The following is a 22651-nucleotide window of genomic DNA, read 5'->3' as shown; positions in this document are numbered from 1 at the left end:
TATAGTGAGCGAATAGAAGGGACATTACCCTTCTACCGCCACCCTCGTCAAAGACTCTGCATTGGACCAATCAAAACTTTCCACTAAAAACTTCTATTCCACGCAATTAAAAGCCTTGGTCGCATCCAAAGATATCAGCCTCAGGTTTCCCCCTTAACCGCTTTAAAGGAAACATATCCTTGCACTTCTTCCCATCCCTTTCCATAGACTTCTATAGCCAGGCAGGTGTAATGTGATCCCTCACTGTGGACAGATTTTTAGACCAAATTGATCGGTTTTTGTGTAAAGTCTCGGATAACAGAGACCGTGTTTCTCAATCATACTGCAGAAGGACTACCTCTTTCTAACCATCTAGATGTTTTGGTCACTATTGATTGCAGCAGTTCGTGAGTTATGGGCTAGCGTTATGGCTGATTCCTGCCATTGCAGCAGAAGCCTGACTGTTAACCTGCGGTGCCGGTGATCATCACCCGTGCACAACTTCTGAGCCCGTGCAATCACTATCGTGTAGTAATATGTCATGTATGTTCTTTAGCATCATCTTATTCTATTGTGTTAACACTTAGAAGTGGTTAATCCGTGGGAAAACCCGGCCTTTAGTGTAACCACAGGAGACTGAACATTACACTGTGTGCATTAAAATCAATGGATTGTGTGAGTAACGCGGGATAGGACTTGGTTTTTCAGGGCAGAGGAAATACTTTGTAACCGCTCTCCACTTGGCCAACAGATTATTGATCCAGAACAGATGACTGCCCAGCTCTTATCTCAGAATTCACTGTTTGGACATATTCATAAAACAGATGATCCATTAAAGCACCGAGAGCTATTTGCTTGCATTGGGGTACAAATAAATTATTAATATGGCCCCCCCAGATCTTATTACATTATATGATTTTTCTGGACTGATGTTTAATCTAAAAAATATTATTTTTGTGTCTGTTATACCTACTATGCCCTTACAACAACCTTTATAGACATCCTTCACATACCTCCTGGTCCTGGAGATTTCTTCCCCTAAGAGGTGTAGTTATAGATCCAAACAGGACCTTTCTGTCACGATCCATTTTTGGATCTGTGGCAGATCTTGCTTCTCAGATTAAAACTTTTTCCTTTCAGGCCATCGGGGATTAATGTCATTTTTCCCAACTGGCCTGCTGGTGTATTGCATTGCTGCTGGGTCAGCTGATGTGGGTGGTGACCACTCCCACCATCCTTCATGAGGTCACCTGGTGCATTAGCTGACTGTCAGTGTTAGAGGATTCTACAGTGATCAAACTGGAGGAAGGAGCTGGCTGCGTGCAGTGGTGCTTTGATCTGGTGTCTTTATGCTGCTGTGCGGTGCTTTGCAGCACAAAGCTAAGTGTTGCATTTTTTGTTACGCTGTCCCTTGTGGTGTCTGTCTTTCCATTCCTTTTGTTGTATTAGTGCAGCGGTGGGACCAGTGCTCTCACCTGCCAGTTCCCTAGTGATAAGAGCAGGGCAAGTGAGGGATTAAGTATCCTGCTCAGCGACGGGGTGAAAGAACCCATATAGGGACGATAGTGAGATCAGGGTACATCCTCAGGTGAGTGCAAGAGGTGTCCATTCCACCGTTCCCTATTGACCGGGTCCACCGTTGTTATAGTTTCCCTGGTGTTCTCTGGTTTGTTGTGACGTTTGGTCACTGACCAACCTTTGGGTCGTGTCACACTGGTCAGTCACTTTGTGACACTTTTGTTTTCTTCTTCCCTTGTAGCGTTGATTGCATCATACAAGAGTGTGAACAGTTGAATTCATCTGTGTCCATTTCTGTTGTCGGTGCAGAACAGTCGCTGCAACTAAATTTATATTCAAATGGGATGGAAATCGGAGAACAATTTGTCGGGCTCGACAGCAATCGGACTGTTTTTAATAGCATGAAAATCATTGTCATTGGCAGCATGTCACCCTGTGTCTCCAGGAAATGTGCTGCTGAAAATATGCACGTACCTGGGTGACAAATGATTGGATTAGCTAGTCAGTCTGTGTAAACTGACAGAAGAGAGTTGACCAGTCTGAATACAGCAGATCGGCTTATATAAAAAGTTTGCTTCAATGAAAAAAAACCTGTTCCGAACTAGTATGGTCCTAACTCTCAAAGGATTAAATGCATTGTTCAGCATTATAAAAAAAACAACTTGTCCTAAGCACTAGTTTACACTACATGATCTGCAACGTAAAACTGCATCGGCTGCATATTTGCCATTTGGCAGTCATTTAATAGCCTGTTTACACAGGCAGAGGTAGAAAGATCTATATAAAGGTACCTTCACACTCAGCAACTTTACAATGAGAACAACAACGATCCGTGACGTTGCAGCGTCCTGGATAGCGATCTCGTTGTGTTTGACACGCAGCAGCGATCTGGATCCTGCTGTGATATCGTTGGTCGGAGCTAGAAGTCCAGAACTTTATTTAGTCGCTGATCACCCGCTGTCATCGCTGGATCGGCGTGTGTGACGCCGATCCAGCGATGTGTTCACTTGTAACCAGGGTAAATATCGGGTTACTAAGTGCAGGGCCGCGCTTAGTAACCCGATATTTACCCTGGTTACCATTGTAAAAGTTAAAAAAAAAAACACTACATACTCACATTCTGATGTCTGTCACGTCCCCCGGCGTCCACAGGGTTAAAACTGCTTTCGGCAGGAGCACTGCTAATGCCGCGCTGCCGAGAGCTTCCCTGCACTGACTGTGTCAGCGCCGGCCGTAAAGCAGAGCACAGCGGTGAAGTCACCGCTGTTACTGCCGGCGCTGACACAGTCAGTGCAGGGAAGCTCTCGGCAGCAGCGCGTGCATTAGCAACGCTCTTGCCGAAAACAGTTTTAACCCTGTGGACGCCGGCGGGGGACGTGACAGACATCAGAATGTGAGTATGTAGTGTTTTTTTTTTACTTTTACAATGGTAACCAGGGTAAATATTGGGTTACTAAGCGCGGCCCTGCACTTAGTAACCCGATGTTTACCCTGGTTACCCGGGTGCTGCAGGGGGACTTCGGCATCGTTGAAGACAGTTTCAACGATGCCGAAGTCGTTCCCCTGATCGTTGGTCGCTGGAGAGAGCTGTCTGTGTGACAGCTCCCCAGCGACCACACAACGACTTACCAACGATCACGGCCAGGTCGTATCGCTGGTCGTGATCGTTGGTAAGTCGTTTAGTGTAACGTACCTTTACTGATAGTCTGTCATTGTTCTCGGCAGCACATGTTCTGTTTACGCAGCGCACAGAACTCTCTATTATTGATTGGTTGTCGTTGTTGTCAGCAGCACTTGTCCTGTTTACACAGGCAGACCTCGCTTTTGATGCCCACAGAACTATCTATTACTGATAGGCGGTCATTGTTCTCAGCAGCACATGTCCTTATTTTTTTTAAGCCAAGGGTTAGATCACCTGACGAATGACTCTTTTCCGTGTTTGTCGTGTGATCAGCAGCCGGTTTACTCTGCTTGGAAAATAGCATTGCTAGGAACACTCGTTGATAATCTTGCAGTGTGGGTCATGAGTATGCAGTTATGGAAAACCACATTAACCAACAGAACTCATCGCTTTCTAGAATTTGCGATGTTGGAGCAAAGATATCCAAGAAGTATCGTTTCTCCGTGAGAGACTGACATGCTAAGCATGCCGAGATGAGGAGACTTAAAGCCGCAATGCTTCTCTGGGAAATATGCTAATTATGCAAATTGTCTCTTCAGAGAGGAAGAGAACTAGAGCAAAGCTGGATACTGTGAATTTCTCGTCCTAATCTTGGCAGTGCTTAGTTTCTTAGATATGCAAATTGCCTCTTCAGCAGGGAAGAAGACCCGAACTCTAGCGCCACCTACTGGGAGTAGCAATCCTTGAAGTTGATATTGACCCTCTAACGACTTGCCAAATAATTTAGGATAAAAGCCTAACTAGAATCTCTTTTTGCAGACACGTGTTTCCAGGTGTTGCTCCTCCTTTGTGCTAGGTTTGAGATCTGATATGGCTAAAATTACTGCACTGAATAGTTAGGGGGTTAAAGGGAATTTTTGCAGGTAGGGAAAAAAGAGTGTTTTATTTCCATCAGAAACAGAAAGTAACTGGTCCATGGCATGTGCCTGGAGCAAAGTCTCCTTTCAATTTGCACACAGGAGTCATACAGTGAGAATATGGTGACATATCATAGTATCTGCAAAAACAAGGCTACATCCTGCTGTCTGCACTCCTCATATTACACCTCTCACCCTCCGCATCACATCCATGTAACACAGAGTTCAGATCATTGTATATTCCCATCCTGTCCCTTCCGTCCACAGTGACTGAGCTGCCTCCTCTTCGGCACTGTATTTGACATCTGTAGATTTATTTTTCCCTTCATTACTTATTTATGCTACTAACATAAAACACACACGCACCTGTCTGCAGGAGAAGAAGGAGAACGACAGGTGACGCTCCCATGTTCTTCTGAAGTGTAAAGCCTATTTCTACTTTCACTTTCACTCTGCAGCCTCCTGTTATCCTGTAAAACTTTTAGTAATATATGTGTGTACTGTATCTGTATATATATATATGTGTGTGTGTGTGTGTGTGTGTGTGTGTACTGTATATTCTGTATATGTGTATATACAGTCATGGCTGAAAGTATTGGCACCCTTTGTTCCAGAAAATGAAGTATTTCTCCCAGAAAATTATTGCAGATATACACGTTAATTTTCTTGTGTGTATTGCAACAACACAAAAAAAAACTGAAAAAAAGGCAAACCCCAAAATGGTCCAGATAAGGCTACGTTCACATTTGCATTGTGCGCCGCAGCGTCGGCGACGCAACGCACAACGCAAACAAAAACGCAGCAAAACGCATGCACAACACTGCGTTTTGTGACGCATGCGTCCTTTTTTTGGTTGATTTTGGACGCAGCAAAAATGCAACTTGCTGCGTCCTCTGCGCCCGGACGCGTGCGCCGCAGTGATGCATGCGTCGCAAAACGCAAGTGCAACGCATGTCCATGCGCCCCCATGTTAAATATAGGGGCGCATGACGCATGCGGCGACGCTGCGGCGCCCGACGCTGCGGCGCAGACCGCAAATGTGAACGTAGACTTAAATTGTTGGCACCTTTCCAAAAATTGTAGGTAAACAACTTTGCTTCAAGCATGTGATGCTCGTTCAAACTCACCTGTGGCAAATAACAGCTGTGAGCAATATTAAAATCACACCCGAAACCAGATAAAAAGGGGAGAAGTTGACTCAATCTTTTCATTGTGTGTCTGCATGTGCCACACTAAGCATGGAGAACAAAAAAAAAAGGAGAACAATGTCTTGAGGAGTTGAGACCCTAAATGGTTGAAAAATATCAACAATCTCAAAGTTACAAGTCCATCTCCAGAGATCCTGATGTTCCTTTTTCCACGGTGTGCAGCATAATCAAGAAGAAGTTTACAACCCATCGCACCGTAGCTAATCTCCCTGGATGTGGACAGCAGACAAAAATTGATGAAAGGTTGTAACACTGGATTGTCTGGATGAGGAATAAGCAGCCTCAATCATGTTCCAAATAAATTCAAGCTGTCCTGCAGGCTCAGGGTGCAACAGTGTCAGAGTGAACTATCCGTCAACATTTGAATAAAATGAAACGCTATGACAGGAGACCCAGGGGGATCCCACTGCTGACAGAGACGTTAAAAAGCTAGACTGCAGTTTGCTATAAAAAGTTTAATAAATAAGCCAAAATCCTTCTGGTAAAGTATCTTGTGGAGATCAAAATAGAGCCTTTTGGTAAAGCACGTCATTCTACTGTTCACCAAAAATGGAATGAGGCCAACAAAGAAAATAACACAGTACCTACAGTCAAATATGGTGGCGGTTCAAAGATGTTTTGAGGTTGTTTTGCTGCCTCTGGAACTAGGTGCTGTGTCTGTGTGCAAGGCATCATAAAATCTGAAGACTATCAAAGGATTTTGTGTCGCAATGTAGTGCCCAGTGTCAGAAAGCTGGGTTTACTTCCTAGGTCAATGTGACGTTGTGACAGTCTTTAGTAAGGAAGGGGGGCCTCAAACTGTCCCCTGAACTGGGACCCTACCTATCCCTGTCCCGAGGGTAGTCTTGAAGGTAGAGAGGCCAGAGTTTCCGACCTTACTATGTTCCTATTAATCCCTGGTCTGTCCCCTCCCCGTCCCATGAGGCCTGAGCCAGCCAGAAGGAAGCCCCCTGAGGAAGCCTACGCAAAACGCGCGTTGGGGCTGCTGGCTGGCTCATCCAGGTGGTAAAACATGGGTAAGAACCTTGACTAACTACTTTTCTTTCTGACTTCGTGTATTTTTGAACTGGCTGGGAATTTTGGTAAATACTATTTTGATAAGTCGATGCATTTTTTTCCGCGATTGCAGGGCAAATAAAGCGCAAATCAGCCTGAAGCTGTTGTGAAGCACAACACATGTAGCTCCTGCTCCATCAGCCTTTATGGTCACTATGTTTTTATGCACAGTCAACTCTAACCAACAGCTAACAATACTTTTATTATTTTTTTTTTTTTTTTTGCTTTCAGTCCTCGCAATAATCTTTATTAACAAACTAAGCAATTATTATGTTTGTACTATTTCTCCCCATTTTTGGCAGCGCTATTAACCCAAAGAAAACCTTTTTTTCATTTTCCATTCTATGTACAGGTTTAGCAAGATAAGGTGTAATATCAAGAAAATGGCAGTTCGTATATTACTGACAATGCAAAGAATACAGCACATTTCCTGTGGTTTCTCTTGACCTATTAGTTACCGTCTGTCCCTAATTTCTATGAGACAACTGACGTGTCTCTCCGCCACTCCATTGAGCTTCTGTTCCTTTCACTCACACGATCGAGGTTCCATCCCCTTAACTATGCCTCCGCTTACATGATCAATGTTCTGCCCCTTTAACCAGGCCTCCGCTCACACAATCAAGGTTTTGCTCTTTTAACCAGGCCTCTGCTCACACGATCAAGGTCCCGTCCCTTTAACCAGGCCTCCGCTCGCATGATCAAAGTTCCATTCCTTTGACCTCCACAATCAGAATCCTGTATCCTCTGGAAAGGCTCTGCACCCCTCGGTTCATCCACTTCCAATAATGGCTATGTGTTCTCTACCACACTCCTCCAGAGTTTGGCTGTAAACCAATGGAGACCTTGCTTTACAGGTGACCTCCTGACCTAGGCACTGTGGCATTTACATTTTTTCTGCTGCGTCACAGTAGATCACATGTTCCCTGTATAACAGCTTTTGTATTTTCCCATTCAGCCTATCTACTCTTCTTTGGTTCCTGTACCTACTATCTTTGGCCACGAGATGGCAGCATCCACCCATAAATGCTTCACAGTACATCCATGTTCTGTGTCACTTCACTTCCCTTACATCCCGTCTATCACTCTGTGTGACTCAGGACTTAGGCCTCTATCACACATTCGTGCACAACGTGGGCAGCAGATGCAGTTTTCAGACGCATCCGCTGCCCATTATGAGTTCCGGGGAGGAGGTGGCGGAGTTTCGGGCGCTCATGCTTTCTCGAAAATGGCGGACGCGTCGCACAAAAAAACGTTACATTGAACTTTTTTTTGCGACGACGGTCCGCCAATTACCGACGCATCCAGTGCACGACGTATGGAACGTGTGTCCATACATCGTGATGCGTCGGTAATACAAGTCTATGTGCAAAAAACGCACCCTGCGGGCAACTTTGCAGGATGCGTTTTTTGCACAGAACGACGCATTGCAACGTCTTTATAAAGACGGAAGTGTGAAAGTAGCCTTAGACTTCAAGGTTGGACTTCCGAAAGGCAGATTTTAATGGATTCGGAAAGAGGGTAGGAAAGGTCCAATGGCCGTATGTTCTAAAGGACAGTAATGTCCGAGAAGAATGGGAGGTTTTGCTAAATGAAATTATCACCACACAATCAGTAACAATCCCAAAAAGAAGGAAGAATTGGACGCATTTATAGAGACCAGGGTGGATGCACACAGAGCTTAATCACATGATAAAAAGGAAAAGAAAGGTATATCAAATGGAATAGAGGGACATATCTAAAGAAGAATATAATGCTGTCTGCAGGGAATGCAGGGCACGAGTTAGAAGAGTTAAAGCCAGTAATGAAGAGAGGCTTGCAAGGGAGACAAAGAGCAGTAGAAAAGGATTTTGGGGTTATGTCAAAAGAAAAGTCAAAGATGCTATAGAATTTTTAATATGACAAAAACGATGTTGAGAAGGCTGAACTTTTAAATTCCTATTTTGCATCTGTGTTCTCTAAAAAAGCAATCGTAACATCAACTTATCTTGACGTTGCCATAAAAAAAAAAAATAATTCACACTATCCATAAACAGAGAGATGGTGAGGGAACACTTGGCTAATTTAAATGAATTTAAATCTGCAGGTCCAGATTGATTTCATCCTAGGTTAGCAGAGGAAATTGCAGAACCACTAGCCAGAATCTTTGAAAAATCCTGGAAAACAGGAGAAGTCCCAGAAGATGGGAGAAGGGCAAATGTTGTCCCTATGTTCAAAAAGGGAAAGAAGACAGGAAATTACAGGCCAGTGAACCTTACTTCTATACTAAGAGAGATAGTTAAACAAGTTATTAAACAGCATGTATGTAAGTACTTGGATAAGAATGCAGTAAATACCCAGAGCCAGCATGAGTTTGTAGCAAACAAGTCATGCCAGACTACTCTAATTCCCTTCTATGATGGAATCAATGACTGGGTGGAGCAGGGAAATGCGGTAGATATAGTATATCTTGACTTCAGCAAAGCATTTGATAAAGTATCTCACACTATCCTTATTGAAAAAATGACCAAGTATGGGATTGACAAGATTACAATTAGGTCGATTCATAACTGGCTCAGTGATCACACTCAAAGAGTGGTAATAAATGGTTGCACATCCATTTGGAAAAGTGTTTCAAATGGGAACCACAAGGCTCTGTCCTGGACCCAGTGTAGTTCAACATTTTTATAAATGATCTAGACAAGGGAACTGAAGGTAAACTGATCAAATTTGCAGACGATGCAAAGCTAGGAGGGATAGTGAACACTAGAGAGGACAGAAAGGATCTGGGAATGTTTAGCTGCAAAAAAGGCTAAGAGGAGACTTATTAGCTGTCTACAAATATCTGAAGGGCTGTCACAGTGTAGAGGGATCATCATTATTCTCATCTGCACATGGAAACACAAGAAGCAATGGAATGAAACTGAAAGGGAGAAGATACAGATTAGATATTAGAAAAAACTTTTTGACAGTGAGTGCGATCAATGAGTGGAACGGGTGGCCACGAGAGGTGGTGAGTTCTCCTTCAATGGAAGTCTTCAGAGGCTGGACAGACATCTGTCAGAGATGGTTTAGTGAATCCTGCATTGAGCAGGGGGTTGCACACGAGGATCCTGGAGGTCCCATCCAACTCTAACATTCTATGATACTTTATATTCCGTAGAAATCCCTTCCCAGCAGTGTTTTCATTATCACAGTATTATAGTGACCAATAACAACACAATGTGTAAAACTTAAAAAGGATTAAAGAGTGCACTGGACAATACATTATAAAATAATCATAGTTATTAAATGCAAAAAAGAAGCTACACCACACATACTGACGAAGGAGTAGGCCGACGCTGAAAGCATTGACAGTGCATTCATGTTTACAGAATACAAGTAGTACATAAAACAGTCCACTAGGCAGTGACTGAGGACCATATAATAAAGATACGGTCACCTGAATAAATTGTATACAAATAATAGAAAACCAACAGTTATATTTCTATTCATTAAAGGGAACCTGTCAGCAGGATTTCACCCCCCCAAAAAAAATGCGCATGTCGCTCATTCAAAGCCAAGTCCAGCAATACCTTTACATGGTCAGTTCGTCCCTCCGTTACCAAGAAATCAGCTTTTGAATTGATAATAATAATAATAATAATCTTTATTTCTATAGCACCAACATATTCCGCAGCGCTTTAGAATTCCTCAGTTCATATACAACAGCCATAACAAAATTAACGATAATGCAATAATTAATGCAAAGATATTGACGACCCTGCCCGTAAGAGCTTACAATCTACAATGAGGTGGGGGTGACAAAGTACAGGAGTGCATTTACAATGATGGTCCGGCCATCTTGAGGACGTGGGGGTTGATAAAGGCTGCATGAGCTATTCGCCGGCCAATATTTGTGCTGCTTTTGGGAGCGATGGAGGTTGATGGAGGGTTATGATCAGAGAAGTAGAGAATGGACTATATATAAAAGGACTTTGATTAGGGAACATGGTAGGCCGCCCTAAACAGATGTGTTTTTAGGGAGCGCCAAAAACTGTGTAAGTTGTGGTTGGTTCTAATATCTTGGGGTAGAGCATTCCAGAGGATTGGTGCAACTTGGGAGAAGTCTTGGAGTCGGGAGTGGGAGGTACAGATTAGTGCAGAGGTTAGTCGAAAGTCACTTGTGGAGCGTAATGAGCAGGTAGGCTGAGAAACAGAAATGAAGGAGGAGATGTATGGGGGGCCGCACTGTGGAGAGCCTTGTGGGTGAGAACAAGTAGTTTGAATTGTATCCTGTAATGACTGGGCAGCCAGTGTAACGACTGGGGAAGAGCGGACGCGTTTGAGTAACGATTAGCTAGATGGACGACCCTGGCTGCTGTATTAAGGATGGACTGGAGAGGGGAAAGTCGAGTAAGGGGGAGGCCAATTAATAGAGAGTTACAGTAATCCAGACGGGAGTGGACCAGGGCGACAGTGAGGGTCTCAGTTGTTTCATGGTGAGAAAGGGGCGGATTCTAGAGATGTTCTTTAGCTGTAAGCGGCAAGAGATTGTACATGGAAGTTGAAGGAAAGATTAGTGTCAATCATAACACCCAGACAGCGAGTTATTGTGGTGCCACCCACGTAGAGGGAGATGTCAGCATTAGAGAGGTGAGCATATATGAAGAGGTGTAAGATGAATAATAAAATCACAATATTTTATTAAAAATAATTTAAAAGGCAATGTTAAATTAGTGTCAATATAGTGCAAGGTGATGAGCCAAAGAAAGTAAGTGGCACCACGAGATGGCAGACAAGAGCCAGAGGTAATACTAGCAGACAATGTAGTCAAAGATTGAAAATACACAAATAAGCACCAACATAAATAAAACTTGCAACCAGAGACTAGAAAAAAATCATATAGTGTATTGGCTATATTTCCATAACCCTGAAAATTACGGCTACAGTGCCTGCAACACACATTGGATAGAAAACTGGAGTATAGATGTGAAGACTCCCGTCAGGCACCTCACCTGATAAAGGCACGCCGCCGAAACGCGCGTAGGGGAAGTAAGATATGTTTATTGATTACATCAATGTAGGATAACATGGTCTTCACATCTATGCTCCAGTGTTCTATCCAATGTGTATTGCACTCAGTGGCGGATTATAATTGGGTCAATCTGGGCGGTAGCCCAGGGTCCAGTGGTGTGGGGGGGCCCTGAGCTACCGCTCAGATTGTCCGCCACCATCAGGGCATTACTGCCCTGACTGGCGTATGGGCCCGGTGGGCAGAGGGGGCCCGCATCGTGCCCCGTCTCATCTGCTCACCGGGCCCCTACCGGCGTTGCGGCAGCTTAAGACTATTGACGTGCGGGCGCCAGTTAACAGCCGCCAGCCAATTGGAGGCTGGCAGCTGACGTCAGCCGCAGCGCACACGTCACCGGCGTCTGATGTCATTGTCAGTCACCGGCGAGTGCGCGCTGCTAGAGGGAGCTTCACCAAAGGAGTGCGGACAGGTGAGGAGAACTCATTTTTTTTTTATTATTATTATTGCGAAATGCAATCTGGGGGGCCAGGGCCAGAATGCTGGACACTGTCTGTGGGCAGGATGCTGGAGACACTGAGGGCAGGATGCTGGACACACTGGGGGCAGAGATGCTGGACACACTGGGGGCAGGACTGGAGACAGATGGGGCAGGATTGCAGACATGGGCAGAATGAAAGACATGGGGCAGGAATGAAGACAGATCGTGCAGGATCATGGGGCAGGATGGATACGATGGAGACAGATGGGGCAGGATGGGGAGATCATATGGGGCAGGATGGATACTCATGAGGGCAGGATGGGAGAACATATGGCTGGAACCAGGAATGAGATACACGGGGCCAGGATGGGGGATATTATTATTACCATAGGGGCTAATTAAGGGATATTATTACTGCAGTGATGTATTTATTTTATTTTTTGAGGACACAGTTTTAAATGGGGGGGCGGTCCTGTTACTGTGTAGAGTGACACTATGTCGCCTCTTTTTCTTCATGTGGTGTAATGTAGAAGTTGGGAAAAATGAAGTAATGTGTTCTGCAAGCGGAGCTCGAGATAACTGTGTTATTTGCTGCAGAGACGAGCCCTGGCTGGATGAAGTGATGGCGGTCTGTGCTGGATGAAAGACGAAGGACTTCACCTAGAGACGTCACTGGTGAGTCAGTGTTACCTATACACTGACACTATACACTGTATACTATATACAGAGCTCCTGTATATAATGTCACCAGTGATCGCTGTATTACCTCTACACAGACACTGCATACTAAGTACAGATCTCCTGTGAATACTTGCACTTATGGTGATAGTATTGTGGGGTTTTTTTGTTTTTGTTTTTTTTTCCTTCCTAACTGAAGGGTAAATTGACTAGATCAATGGATGTTTGACAGGTTATAGTTTCACACAGCAACTATTTTTCTGGAATAATCTGGTTCAGGTATATAACGACCACATCGCATGACCACATCGCATGACCCCATCACATGACCCCATCACATGACCCGTCACATGACCGGGGGGCCCACAGTGTCTGAACAGCCCGGGGCCCTGGCTACCCTTAATCCACCCCTGATTGCACTTACTTTGTTTGGCTCATCACCTTGCACTATATTGGCACTTTTTAAACATTGTTTGTCTTTTAAATTATTTCTAATAAAATACTGTAATTTTATTGTTCATCTTACGCCTCTTCTTTTTTTTAACTCAAATAAATTTTTATTTAGGATCACATGACAATTTACTTGTTACATTCTTATATTTCAATACAAAGTTTTTGCCCCAAATCAAACCCCCCCATTCCGAACTTAAACCACCCCCTCCCAAACAGACAGCCCACCTCCTTTATTAACTTAACCATCAGGACTATAAAGTTACTATCATCACATGTAGATCTGCATGCCTCATATTGTGCATCCTTCTTTAATAGTAAACCTATCCCATGATAAGCTACGGAGACCACAATTTATCAAAAGTTCCTAATTTCCCTCTTTTCTTATAAATCCCTTTTTCTAATATTAGGCCCTGTTTTACATACTGAAGAAATTCCCTTCTTGTAGGCGGCTCATCCTTAATCCAATTTCTCGCTATCACCTTTCGGGCCATATACAGTAATCTGGCAATGGCAATCTTCAGGTTGTTATTCACTCCAATGTCATCCACACATCCCAGCAAGCACACCAACGGGTCTCTTGGCACCGTGCATTTGTACGCGCTTTCCACTCGACTCAAAACCACCAACCAAAAAGCAGCCAGTCTTGGACACGTCCACATCATATGAAATATGTCAGCATCCAGCATCTGCGGACCTACACCTTGGGCTTTTAGTCATCACGCAAACCTGCTTTAAACAACACCTCCGGAGATTTATAGACTCTGTGTATCACATAGAGCTGTGAAAGCCTATACGGCTCACTCAGTGACAGCCTTGGGACCCATTCCAGCACTGATTCCCAAGTTTCGTTCTCCATTGGGCCTACATCTCTCTCCCACCTAGCTCTTGCCATGATCAGATATCCCAGAAGGTAAGTATGCAGCAAGTCTTTATAAAGAGTAGAAATAACCCCCCTAGTAGACCCCTCACCACAGATATATTCCAACACTATATCCCTTTGAATACTGACATTTCGGTCCCTATTCTGAGCTCCAAATGCGTGCCTCAACCGCAAATACTGATATTCCCCCTTAGGCCCAAGACCAAACTCTGAACGCAATTGGGAAAAGGATTTCAACTCTCCCTGCTCAATTATCTGATACACATATTGAATTCCCAAGGTCTGCCATTCTGCTAACACCCCCAGTGCGACAAACTCCGGTAAGTTATTATTAAGCCATATCGGGGAGAACCTGGTCAGACCTCTAATCCCACGTATGTGTTTCAATCTACCCCACAACTTACATATCAATAGTATAGTGGGATACGATTTCCCCAAGGTCCCCAGGGATCAATCCTCTAGACACTGCACTACCGGTCTTCTGTTTGTAACTTTTCCCATCAGTTGCTGCACCGCACTGGACGAACCCTCAAACGCCCAGCCCTTCAAGTGTTGACTCTGGTCTGCAAGAAAATATACTTCAGGGTTAGGCAACGCCAAGCCCCCCTCATCCTTGGGTCGCTGAAGCGTCTCCAGCCAGATCCATGGGTGACGTCCCCCCCATACCAACTTTCTAAACAGGGAGTTAATCTGCTAAATTTCCCCCGTGGTATCCAAACTGGTGCGTTATGGAGAACATATAGGATTTTCGGCATCAGAATCATTTTGATGAGATTAACCTTGCCTACCACAGATAAATGCAACTTAATCCAAGCATCCACTTTTGCCTTAAGAATACTTAAGATTGGAGTCAGATTCTTATGCATGTAGTCCGCAACAGGTATCGAGATCCATATCCCAAGATATTTAAATTGATCTACCACTCTCAATCGCCCATCCTCCAGCGGCTCACTCCCCTTGTCCCCCACATCGTCTACCTTGAATAATGTAGACTTACTCCAATTTATCATCAGCCCCGACAATGCCCCAAATCTTTCAATAAGCCCAATGGCACCCCGCAAGGAAACGACCGGGTCAGCCAGAAACAGTAGGATGTCGTCCGCGTACAGCGCCACCTTTTCTTCAATCATCCCATATTTAAACCCAGACACCTCATCAGACTGTCGAAGTTTAGCAGCCAGCGGCTCCACAGCCAGAGCAAACAAAAGAGGAGAGAGCGGACACCCCTGTCTCGTTCCTCTAGCTAAATGTATAGTACTTGATAACTCCCCATTCACCCTGACTCTAGCCACTGGCCGCGAGTATAGCAGCCGAATCCAGGACACAAACTGTGAGCCAAACCCCATACACTGCAATACCTACCAGAGATATCCCTATTCCACACTGTCGAATGCCTTACGGGCATCTAAAGATGCAATAACTCTCTGGCCACAGTTGTCAGACCTAAGCTGTAGATTCATAAACAATCTCCGTAGGTTGACCGCCGTGGATCTATCAGGCATAAAGCCAGATTGGTCTGGTCTACCAGGCCGGAGATGACACTCGCCAACCTAGTCGCCAACACCTTGGCCAGAAGCTTGACATCAACAGTGAGTAAGGAAATCGGCCGGTATGACTCAGGCTGCCCTAAATCTTTCCCTTCCTTAGGAATTACCGTTATTATGGCTTCTCGCATGGATGCTGGCAGATATCCTCTACTGTTAGCCTCGTCTAGGACCACCTTTAATCTAGGAATTAGCATCTCCCCCATATTTTTGTATATCTCAGCGGGAAACCCATGCACACCAGGCGCCTTCCCATTAGCCATAGATTGTAATGCCCGACCCAGTTCTTCCTCCGTTATGGGAGTCTCCAAGCTCTCTCTATCCACATCACTCAACCTCAGAAGTGCCAGTCCCTCAAGAAACGCCACTGTGTCTCCTGCCAATTCGTCTACCCGAGAGGAATATCTTACGCCTCTTCTTAGTTCAGTTTTGGAAAGGTTGAGTTTCAGATAGAGAGCGGACATAAGGTCAGGGGATGACGTGTATAGTTGTGTGTCATCAGCATAAAGATGGTACTGAAAGCCAAATCTGCTGATGGTCTGTTCAGTTGGGGCCATGTAGAGAGAGAAGAGAAGGGGGCCCAGGACTGAACCCTGAGGGACCCCAATTGTGAGAGGAAGAGGAGACGTAGTGGAGCCAATGAACGATGCACTGAAGAAGTGGCCAAATAGATAGGAAGAGAGCCAGGAGAGGGCAGGGTCCTTTTTGCCTATTGATTGGAGCACATCCGTCCGTCCGTATACACCAATTGTCCAGAGCAGACCTGGGTGGGGAAGAGGACTAAGATCTGCTGTTTCGCTGCAGTAAGTAACTGTGCACGCACTACACTACATTCTGGAGCCAAAAGACTTAACGCTGGAATAGCGCCTGCAGTTAGCATATTGACTTTTCAGGCCACATTTGTTGCCAAAGTCAGCGTTCAGGACTTTCGGATTTGTTTCCATGTTTCCTGTTGGTTTCATAACTAAGAATTCTAATCGATCAAGGGAATCACGGTCAAAAAGTATTAAATTGTCTTCAGAAAAAAGTAGTATAATTAAATAGATCAATCTGAGGACATAGAAAAGTCAATTGTCAAAAGTGTATTTTATTGTTGAAAGGAAAATTATTTGACCAGACATACAGTGAGCCAACGTTTCGGCCTAGATTGGCCTTTGTCAAGGCAATCATCTACAAAAACATAACAATCAGAGAAATAATAAACATCTCCAAATGCATAAACACTCCTGTCAAATACTAAACATAAGTGAATTACATATACATTCACATAATAATAATAATAATAATAATTTTTATTTATATAGCGCCAACATATTCCGCAGAGCTTTACATTATAGAGGTACAGACAATAGACATTACAGCATAACAATAAACACAGTTCAAAATAGATACCAGGAGGAGTGAGGGTCCGGCTGCTCGCAAGCTTACAATCTATAGGAAAAAGGGGGAGACACGAGAGGTGGATGGTAACAATTGCTTTAGTTATTTGGACCAGCCATAGTGTAAGGCTCGGGTGTTCATGTAAAGCTGCATGAACCAGTTAACTGCCTAAGTATGTAGCAGTACAGACACAGAGGGCTATTAACTGCATAAAGTGTATGAGAACATGATGCGAGGAACCTGATTATGGTTTTTTTTTTTAAATAGGCCACACAGGGATAGTTAGTTTAATGCATTGAGGCGGTAGGCCAGTCTGAACAAATGAGTTTTTAGGGCACGCTTAAAACTGTGGGGATTGGGGATAAATCGTATTAACCTGGGTAGTGCATTCCAAAGAATCGGCGCAGCACGTGTAAAGTCTTGGAGACTGGAGTGGGAGGTTCTGATTATTGAGGATGCTAACCTGAGGTCATTAGCGGAGCGGAGGGCACGGGTAGGGTGGTAGACTGAGACCAGAGAGGAGATGTAGGGTGGTGCTGAGCCATGGAGTGCTTTGTGGATGAGGGTAGTAGATTTGTACTGGATTCTGGAGTGGATGAGTAGCCAGTGTAATGACTGGCACAAGGTAGAGGCATCGGTGTAACGGTTGGTGAGGAATATGATCCTGGCAGCAGCATTCAGGACAGATTGGAGCGGGGAGAGTTTGGTAAGAGGGAGGCCGATTAGTAGAGAGTTACAATAGTCCAGACGAGAATGAATAAGTGAGACAGTAAGAGTTTTTGCAGAGTCGAAAGTAAGAAAAGGGAGAATTCTAGAAATGTTTTTGGGATGCAGATAAGAAGAGAGAGCCAGTGATCGGATGTGGGGGGTGAATGAAAGCTCGGAATCAAGGATGACCCCAAGGCAGCGGGCATGTTGCTTTGGAGTAATGGTGGAGCCGCACACGGAGATGGCAATGTCAGGCAAAGGTAGGTTAGTAGAGGGAGAGAAAAAGCGGAGTTCAGTTTTTCACAGGTTCAGTTTCAGATAGAGGGAGGACATGATGTTAGAGACATCGGTAAGACAATCACTGGTGTATATAACAATATATACAGAAAATATATAGAAAAGTACGTACACATGAATATCCATACCGACACATGTGCATATATATCGCATAGAAATATCGCACCATATATAGAGAGAGCAAAATATCCTCAAAGTAGCTTCAAATCGCTATAAGAAGAATAACAGTGAACACATAATCTCCTGTTACTTAAAAAAACAATATGTAACAAATAATGTGCCAAAACATATTTATATTAGCTCATCAGCATGTTGAACAAAAAGAAGATAACAAGTCCAGGGTCTCTATGGTAAATAAACCTAGACACAAGGAAATAAAGTCCATGATTACCTGTATGGTGGTACAAGGAGTGAAACTATAAACAATAAAATAGAGCACAAAAGAATGAGTGCCACAGAAATGACTAGAAAAGTGAAATAGACCATAAATAGTGATAACACCTGGTAAAGTAGGATGTATGGTGTCCTGGATACAGCTGGAATAAAAATGAGGGGCAACGTCTATCAACAATAGTTGTGGGGTACCACAGGGGTCAGTATTGGGCCCTCTTCTTTTTAACATATTTATTAATGACCTTGTAGGGGGCATTCAGAGTAGAATTTCAATATTTGCAGATGACACTAAACTCTGCAGGGTAATCAATACAGGGGAGGACAATTTTATATTACAGGATGATTTATGTAAACTAGAAGCTTGGGCTGATAAATGGCAAATGAGCTTTAATTGGGATAAATGTAAGGTCATGCACTTGGGTAGAAGTAATAAGATGTATAACTATGTGCTTAATTCTAAAACTCTGGGCAAAACCGTCAATGAAAAAGACCTGGGTGTATGGGTGGACGACAAACTCATATTCAGTGGCCAGTGTCAGGCAGCTGCTACAAAGGCAAATAAAATAATGGGATGCATTAAAAGAGGCATAGATGCTCATGAGGAGAACATAATTTTACCTCTATACAAGTCACTAGTGCGACCACACTTAGAATACTGTGCACAGTTCTGGTCTCCGGTGTATAAGAAAGACATAGCTGAACTGGAGCGGGTGCAGAGAAGAGCGACCAAGGTTATTAGAGGACTGGGGGGTCTGCAATACCAAGATAGGTTATTACACTTGGGGCTATTTAGTTTGGAAAAACGAAGGCTAAGGGGTGATCTTATGTTAATGTATAAATATATGAGGGGACAGTACAAAGACCTTTCTGCTGATCGTTTTAATCATAGACCGGTGACAGGGACAAGGGGGCATCCTCTACGTCTGGAGGAAAAAAGGTTTAAGCATAATAACAGACGCGGATTCTTTACTGTAAAAGCAGTGAGACTATGGAACTCTGCCGTATGATGTTGTAATGAGTGACTCATTGCTTCAATTTAAGAGGGGACTGGATACCTTTCTGGAAAAGTATAATGTTACAGGGTAGATATATTAGATTCCTTGATAAGGCGTTGATCCAGGGAACTAGTCTGATTGCCATATGTGGGGTCGGGAAGGAATTTTTTTCCCCATGATGGAGCTTACTCTTACCACATGGGTTTTTTTGCCTTCCCCTGGATCAACATGTTAGGGCATGCTAGGCTATGGGTTGAACTAGATGGACTTAAACTCTTCCTTCAACCTTAATAACTATGTAACTATGTAACAATGGGGCCCATTTATAGAGTCAGCAATGTGTGCAAACCGGAAGAAAGGCGAAAGTCCTCAGAGTCACTGCGCAAGCGCAAGATCAAGCGCAAGATCATAGAGACGCGCATGCGCTGTGGAAACAGAAGGACGGAAGTGGGGCAACAGACAGAACCGCTGACCACTACGGTTCTAATTCTAATCTACACGTAGGTGCTGACAAGTCACGGAACAGACCTCGACCAAGCTTGAACTCCCTTTTTGCTTCCAGAGAGAGAGTGTTTCCATGGAACATTATTATATGGAGAAGTTGTCAAACTTCAATAGACTTTGTTCAAGGCTAATTCGCAGGGACATATGGTTAATTTTGTGTTTTTTTTCTATATAATAGAGGATGGACTATTCCTCTTAGTTTTTTGGGTCACTTCGGGATGAAAGGGGTGTGAAGAAACCAAATTGTATCTTAATTTCCCAGAAAACCATGTTTTTGCAAACAAAAAAAAAACTGGCTTTTTATCTGTATATTGGCTTGTGAATTTAAGTGTTTACGTCTGGTGGGTCAAGAAGGCAGACTTGCCAACTGATATACTATCTAACATACTGTGTAAGGCTAAGTGCACACATTGCAGAATTGCCGCGGAAATTTCCGCGGCAATTCTGCAGCTCCTGCCGCGGGTATATCGCATGCAGAATTGGCATGCATATTCCCGCAGAAAACTAGCGTTTTGCAAGCATAATTAGCTTGCAGAATGCTAGCGTTTTCCAAGCGATCTGTAGCATCTCTTGGAAAACAGATTGACAGGTTGGTCACACTTGTCAAACATAGTGTTTGACAACTGTGACCAACTTTTTACTATAGATGCTGCCTATGCAGCATCTATAGTAAAAGATAGAATGTTAAAAATAATATTTAAAAAAAAAAAAAGGTTATACTTACCTTCTGGTGGCCCGATCTCATCAGCGGCTTGCGTTCCTATACATGCTGTGTGTACAGGACCTTCCATTGACGTCGCGGTCACGTGACCGCGACGTCATCGCGGGTCCTTCACCACACCATCTATAGGAACGGAAGCCGCTGACGAGATCGGGCCACCAGAGGGTGAGTATATCACTATTTTTTATTTTAATTATTTTATTTTTTACCAATTATATGGTGCCCAGTCCGGGGAGGAGAGTCTCCTCTCCTCCACCCTGGGTACCAACCGCACATGATCTGCTTGCTTCCCGCATGGTGTGCACAGCCCCGTGCGGGAAGTAAGCAGATCAATGCATTCCTATGTGTGCAGAATTGCCGCGATTCCGCAAATTTAATGAACATGCTGCGTTTTTTTCTGGAATGCGATTCCACTCAGAAAAAAATGCAGCATGTGCACAAAAAATGCGGATTGCATTCTATTAAATAGGATGCCTAATGTTAGCGTTTTTTTTGTGGTTTTATAGCGCTTTTATAGCGAAAAAACGCGAAAAAAACACGAAAAATCTGCTACGTGTGCACACAGCCTTAAGGTACCTTCACACTAAACGACTTTGCAATGATAACGATAGCGATCCGTGACGTTGCAGCGTCCTGGCTACCGATATCGTTGAGTTTGACACTCAGCAGCGATCAGGATCCTGCTGTGATATCGCTGGTCGTTTAGGAAAGTTCAGAACTTTATTTGGTCGTCAGATCGCCGTGTATCGTTGTGTTTGACAGCAAAAGCAACGATACCAGCGATGTTTTACAATGGTAACCAGGGTAAATATCGGGTTACTAAGCGCAGGGCCGCGCTTAGTAACCCGATGTTTACCCTGGTTACCATCATAAAAGTAAAAAAAACAAACAGTACATACTCCCCCTCTGATGTCCGTCACACGTCCCTCGCCGTCCGCTTCCTGCACTGACTGAGCGCCGGCCGTAAAGTAAAAGCACAGCACAGCGGTGACGTCACCGCTCTGCAGTTAGGGCCGGCACTCAGCCAGTGCAGGGAAGCGGACGCCGGGGGACGCGAATATGAGTATGTACTGTTTGTTATTTTACATTTTACACTGGTAACCAGGGTAAACATCGGGTTACTAAGCGCGGCCCTGCGCTTAGTAACCCGATGTTTACCCTGGTTACCCAGGGACCTCGGCATCGTTGGTCGCTGGAGAGCTGTCTGTGTGACAGCTCTCCAGCGACCACACAGCGACGCTGCAGCGATCGGCATCGTTGTCTGTATTGCTGCAGCGTCGCATAGTGTGAAGGTACCTTAAAGGGAACCTGTCACCCCGTTTTTTGAAGATGAGCTAAAAATACCGTTAAATAGGGGCAGAGCTGGGCGCGGCCATCTTTCCTGTGGCCGCGCGTGCGCAGATGGAGCGCTTTGCTGCCCGGGGCTTCAGGAAAATGGCCGCGGGATTCCGCGCGTGCGCAGATGGAGATCGCGGCGGCCATTTTCCTGAAGCAGCAGAGCGCTCCATCTGCGCACGCGCGACCACAGGAAAGATGGCCGCGCCCACCGGTAAACTGCGAATAGCGAAGACCGCGCTGTTTTGAATCTCCTGGGCAGTGGATCTTCGCTTTGGACATGCGCACACCACTACGCCACCAACGTAATGATGAGCAGGTTTCTGGGGGAGAAACAGCGCTGTCACCACGCCCATATGGCCAGACCAGCGTGAGTGACAGCAGAAAACGGCGACTTTACAAAGGTATTTCGGCAGCTTAGGTAGGTTATAAAGGCACACAAAGACACTAATGTAACGCCCAGCTCTGCCCCTATTTAACAGTATTTTTAGCTCATCTTCAAAAAACGGGGTGACAGGTTCCCTTTAAGAATAGCTTACATGCCTTGGGTATAGGGAGACTCAGAGATCACATCTTGAGAGTCTGAAGTAACACAGAGCTACCAGCCAGACATTCTGCAAACCACCCAACAGACAAGAGAAAGGACTGCAGCCAATTCATCATGGCACCATCATGAGGGACACTGATCTAGGATTCTATAGGAAACAACCCAGGGGTTTTCGGCTCCGGTTGGAAGGACACAGATCTGATCCAGTGACCATCTCTGAACCATGGATATGTTTGGAGAAAGCCAGGGTTGGGACCCGCTGGTCGACTAGTTCCATGGAGATGGTCAGATAAGCCAGGTGGTGACTTTCGTGTCAACTGGCTTTGGACTTTGTATGGACTCTATGGACAGTTCTTGGTCATCTCCCTATGCTTGTCGTTACCTCTTCTCTGTGCGTGCATCCACAGATGGAATAGCGACCCTGGGAGCTCTGACATCTTGTCAACTGG

The 22651-nt window shown here is 44.5% G+C and overlaps 1 protein-coding gene across 1 annotated transcript in view; it reads right to left on the bottom strand.

The window, feature by feature from the left end:
- Nucleotides 1-4463, bottom strand: part of LOC143786156 (uncharacterized) — a 35059-nt gene extending 30596 nt beyond the window's left edge. Inside the window, exon 1 of the mRNA XM_077275446.1 lies at nucleotides 4402-4463. Within this exon, the coding sequence (XP_077131561.1) occupies nucleotides 4402-4444 (43 nt within the window). The 5' untranslated portion in view covers nucleotides 4445-4463. The remainder of the gene's footprint in view (nucleotides 1-4401) is intronic.
- Nucleotides 4464-22651: the final 18188 nt, after the last annotated feature.

Source organism: Ranitomeya variabilis, chromosome 7 (assembly GCF_051348905.1).
Source record: "Ranitomeya variabilis isolate aRanVar5 chromosome 7, aRanVar5.hap1, whole genome shotgun sequence".
Taxonomy (NCBI): Eukaryota; Metazoa; Chordata; class Amphibia; order Anura; family Dendrobatidae; genus Ranitomeya; species Ranitomeya variabilis.
This window is presented reverse-complemented; position numbering and strand designations above follow the sequence as displayed.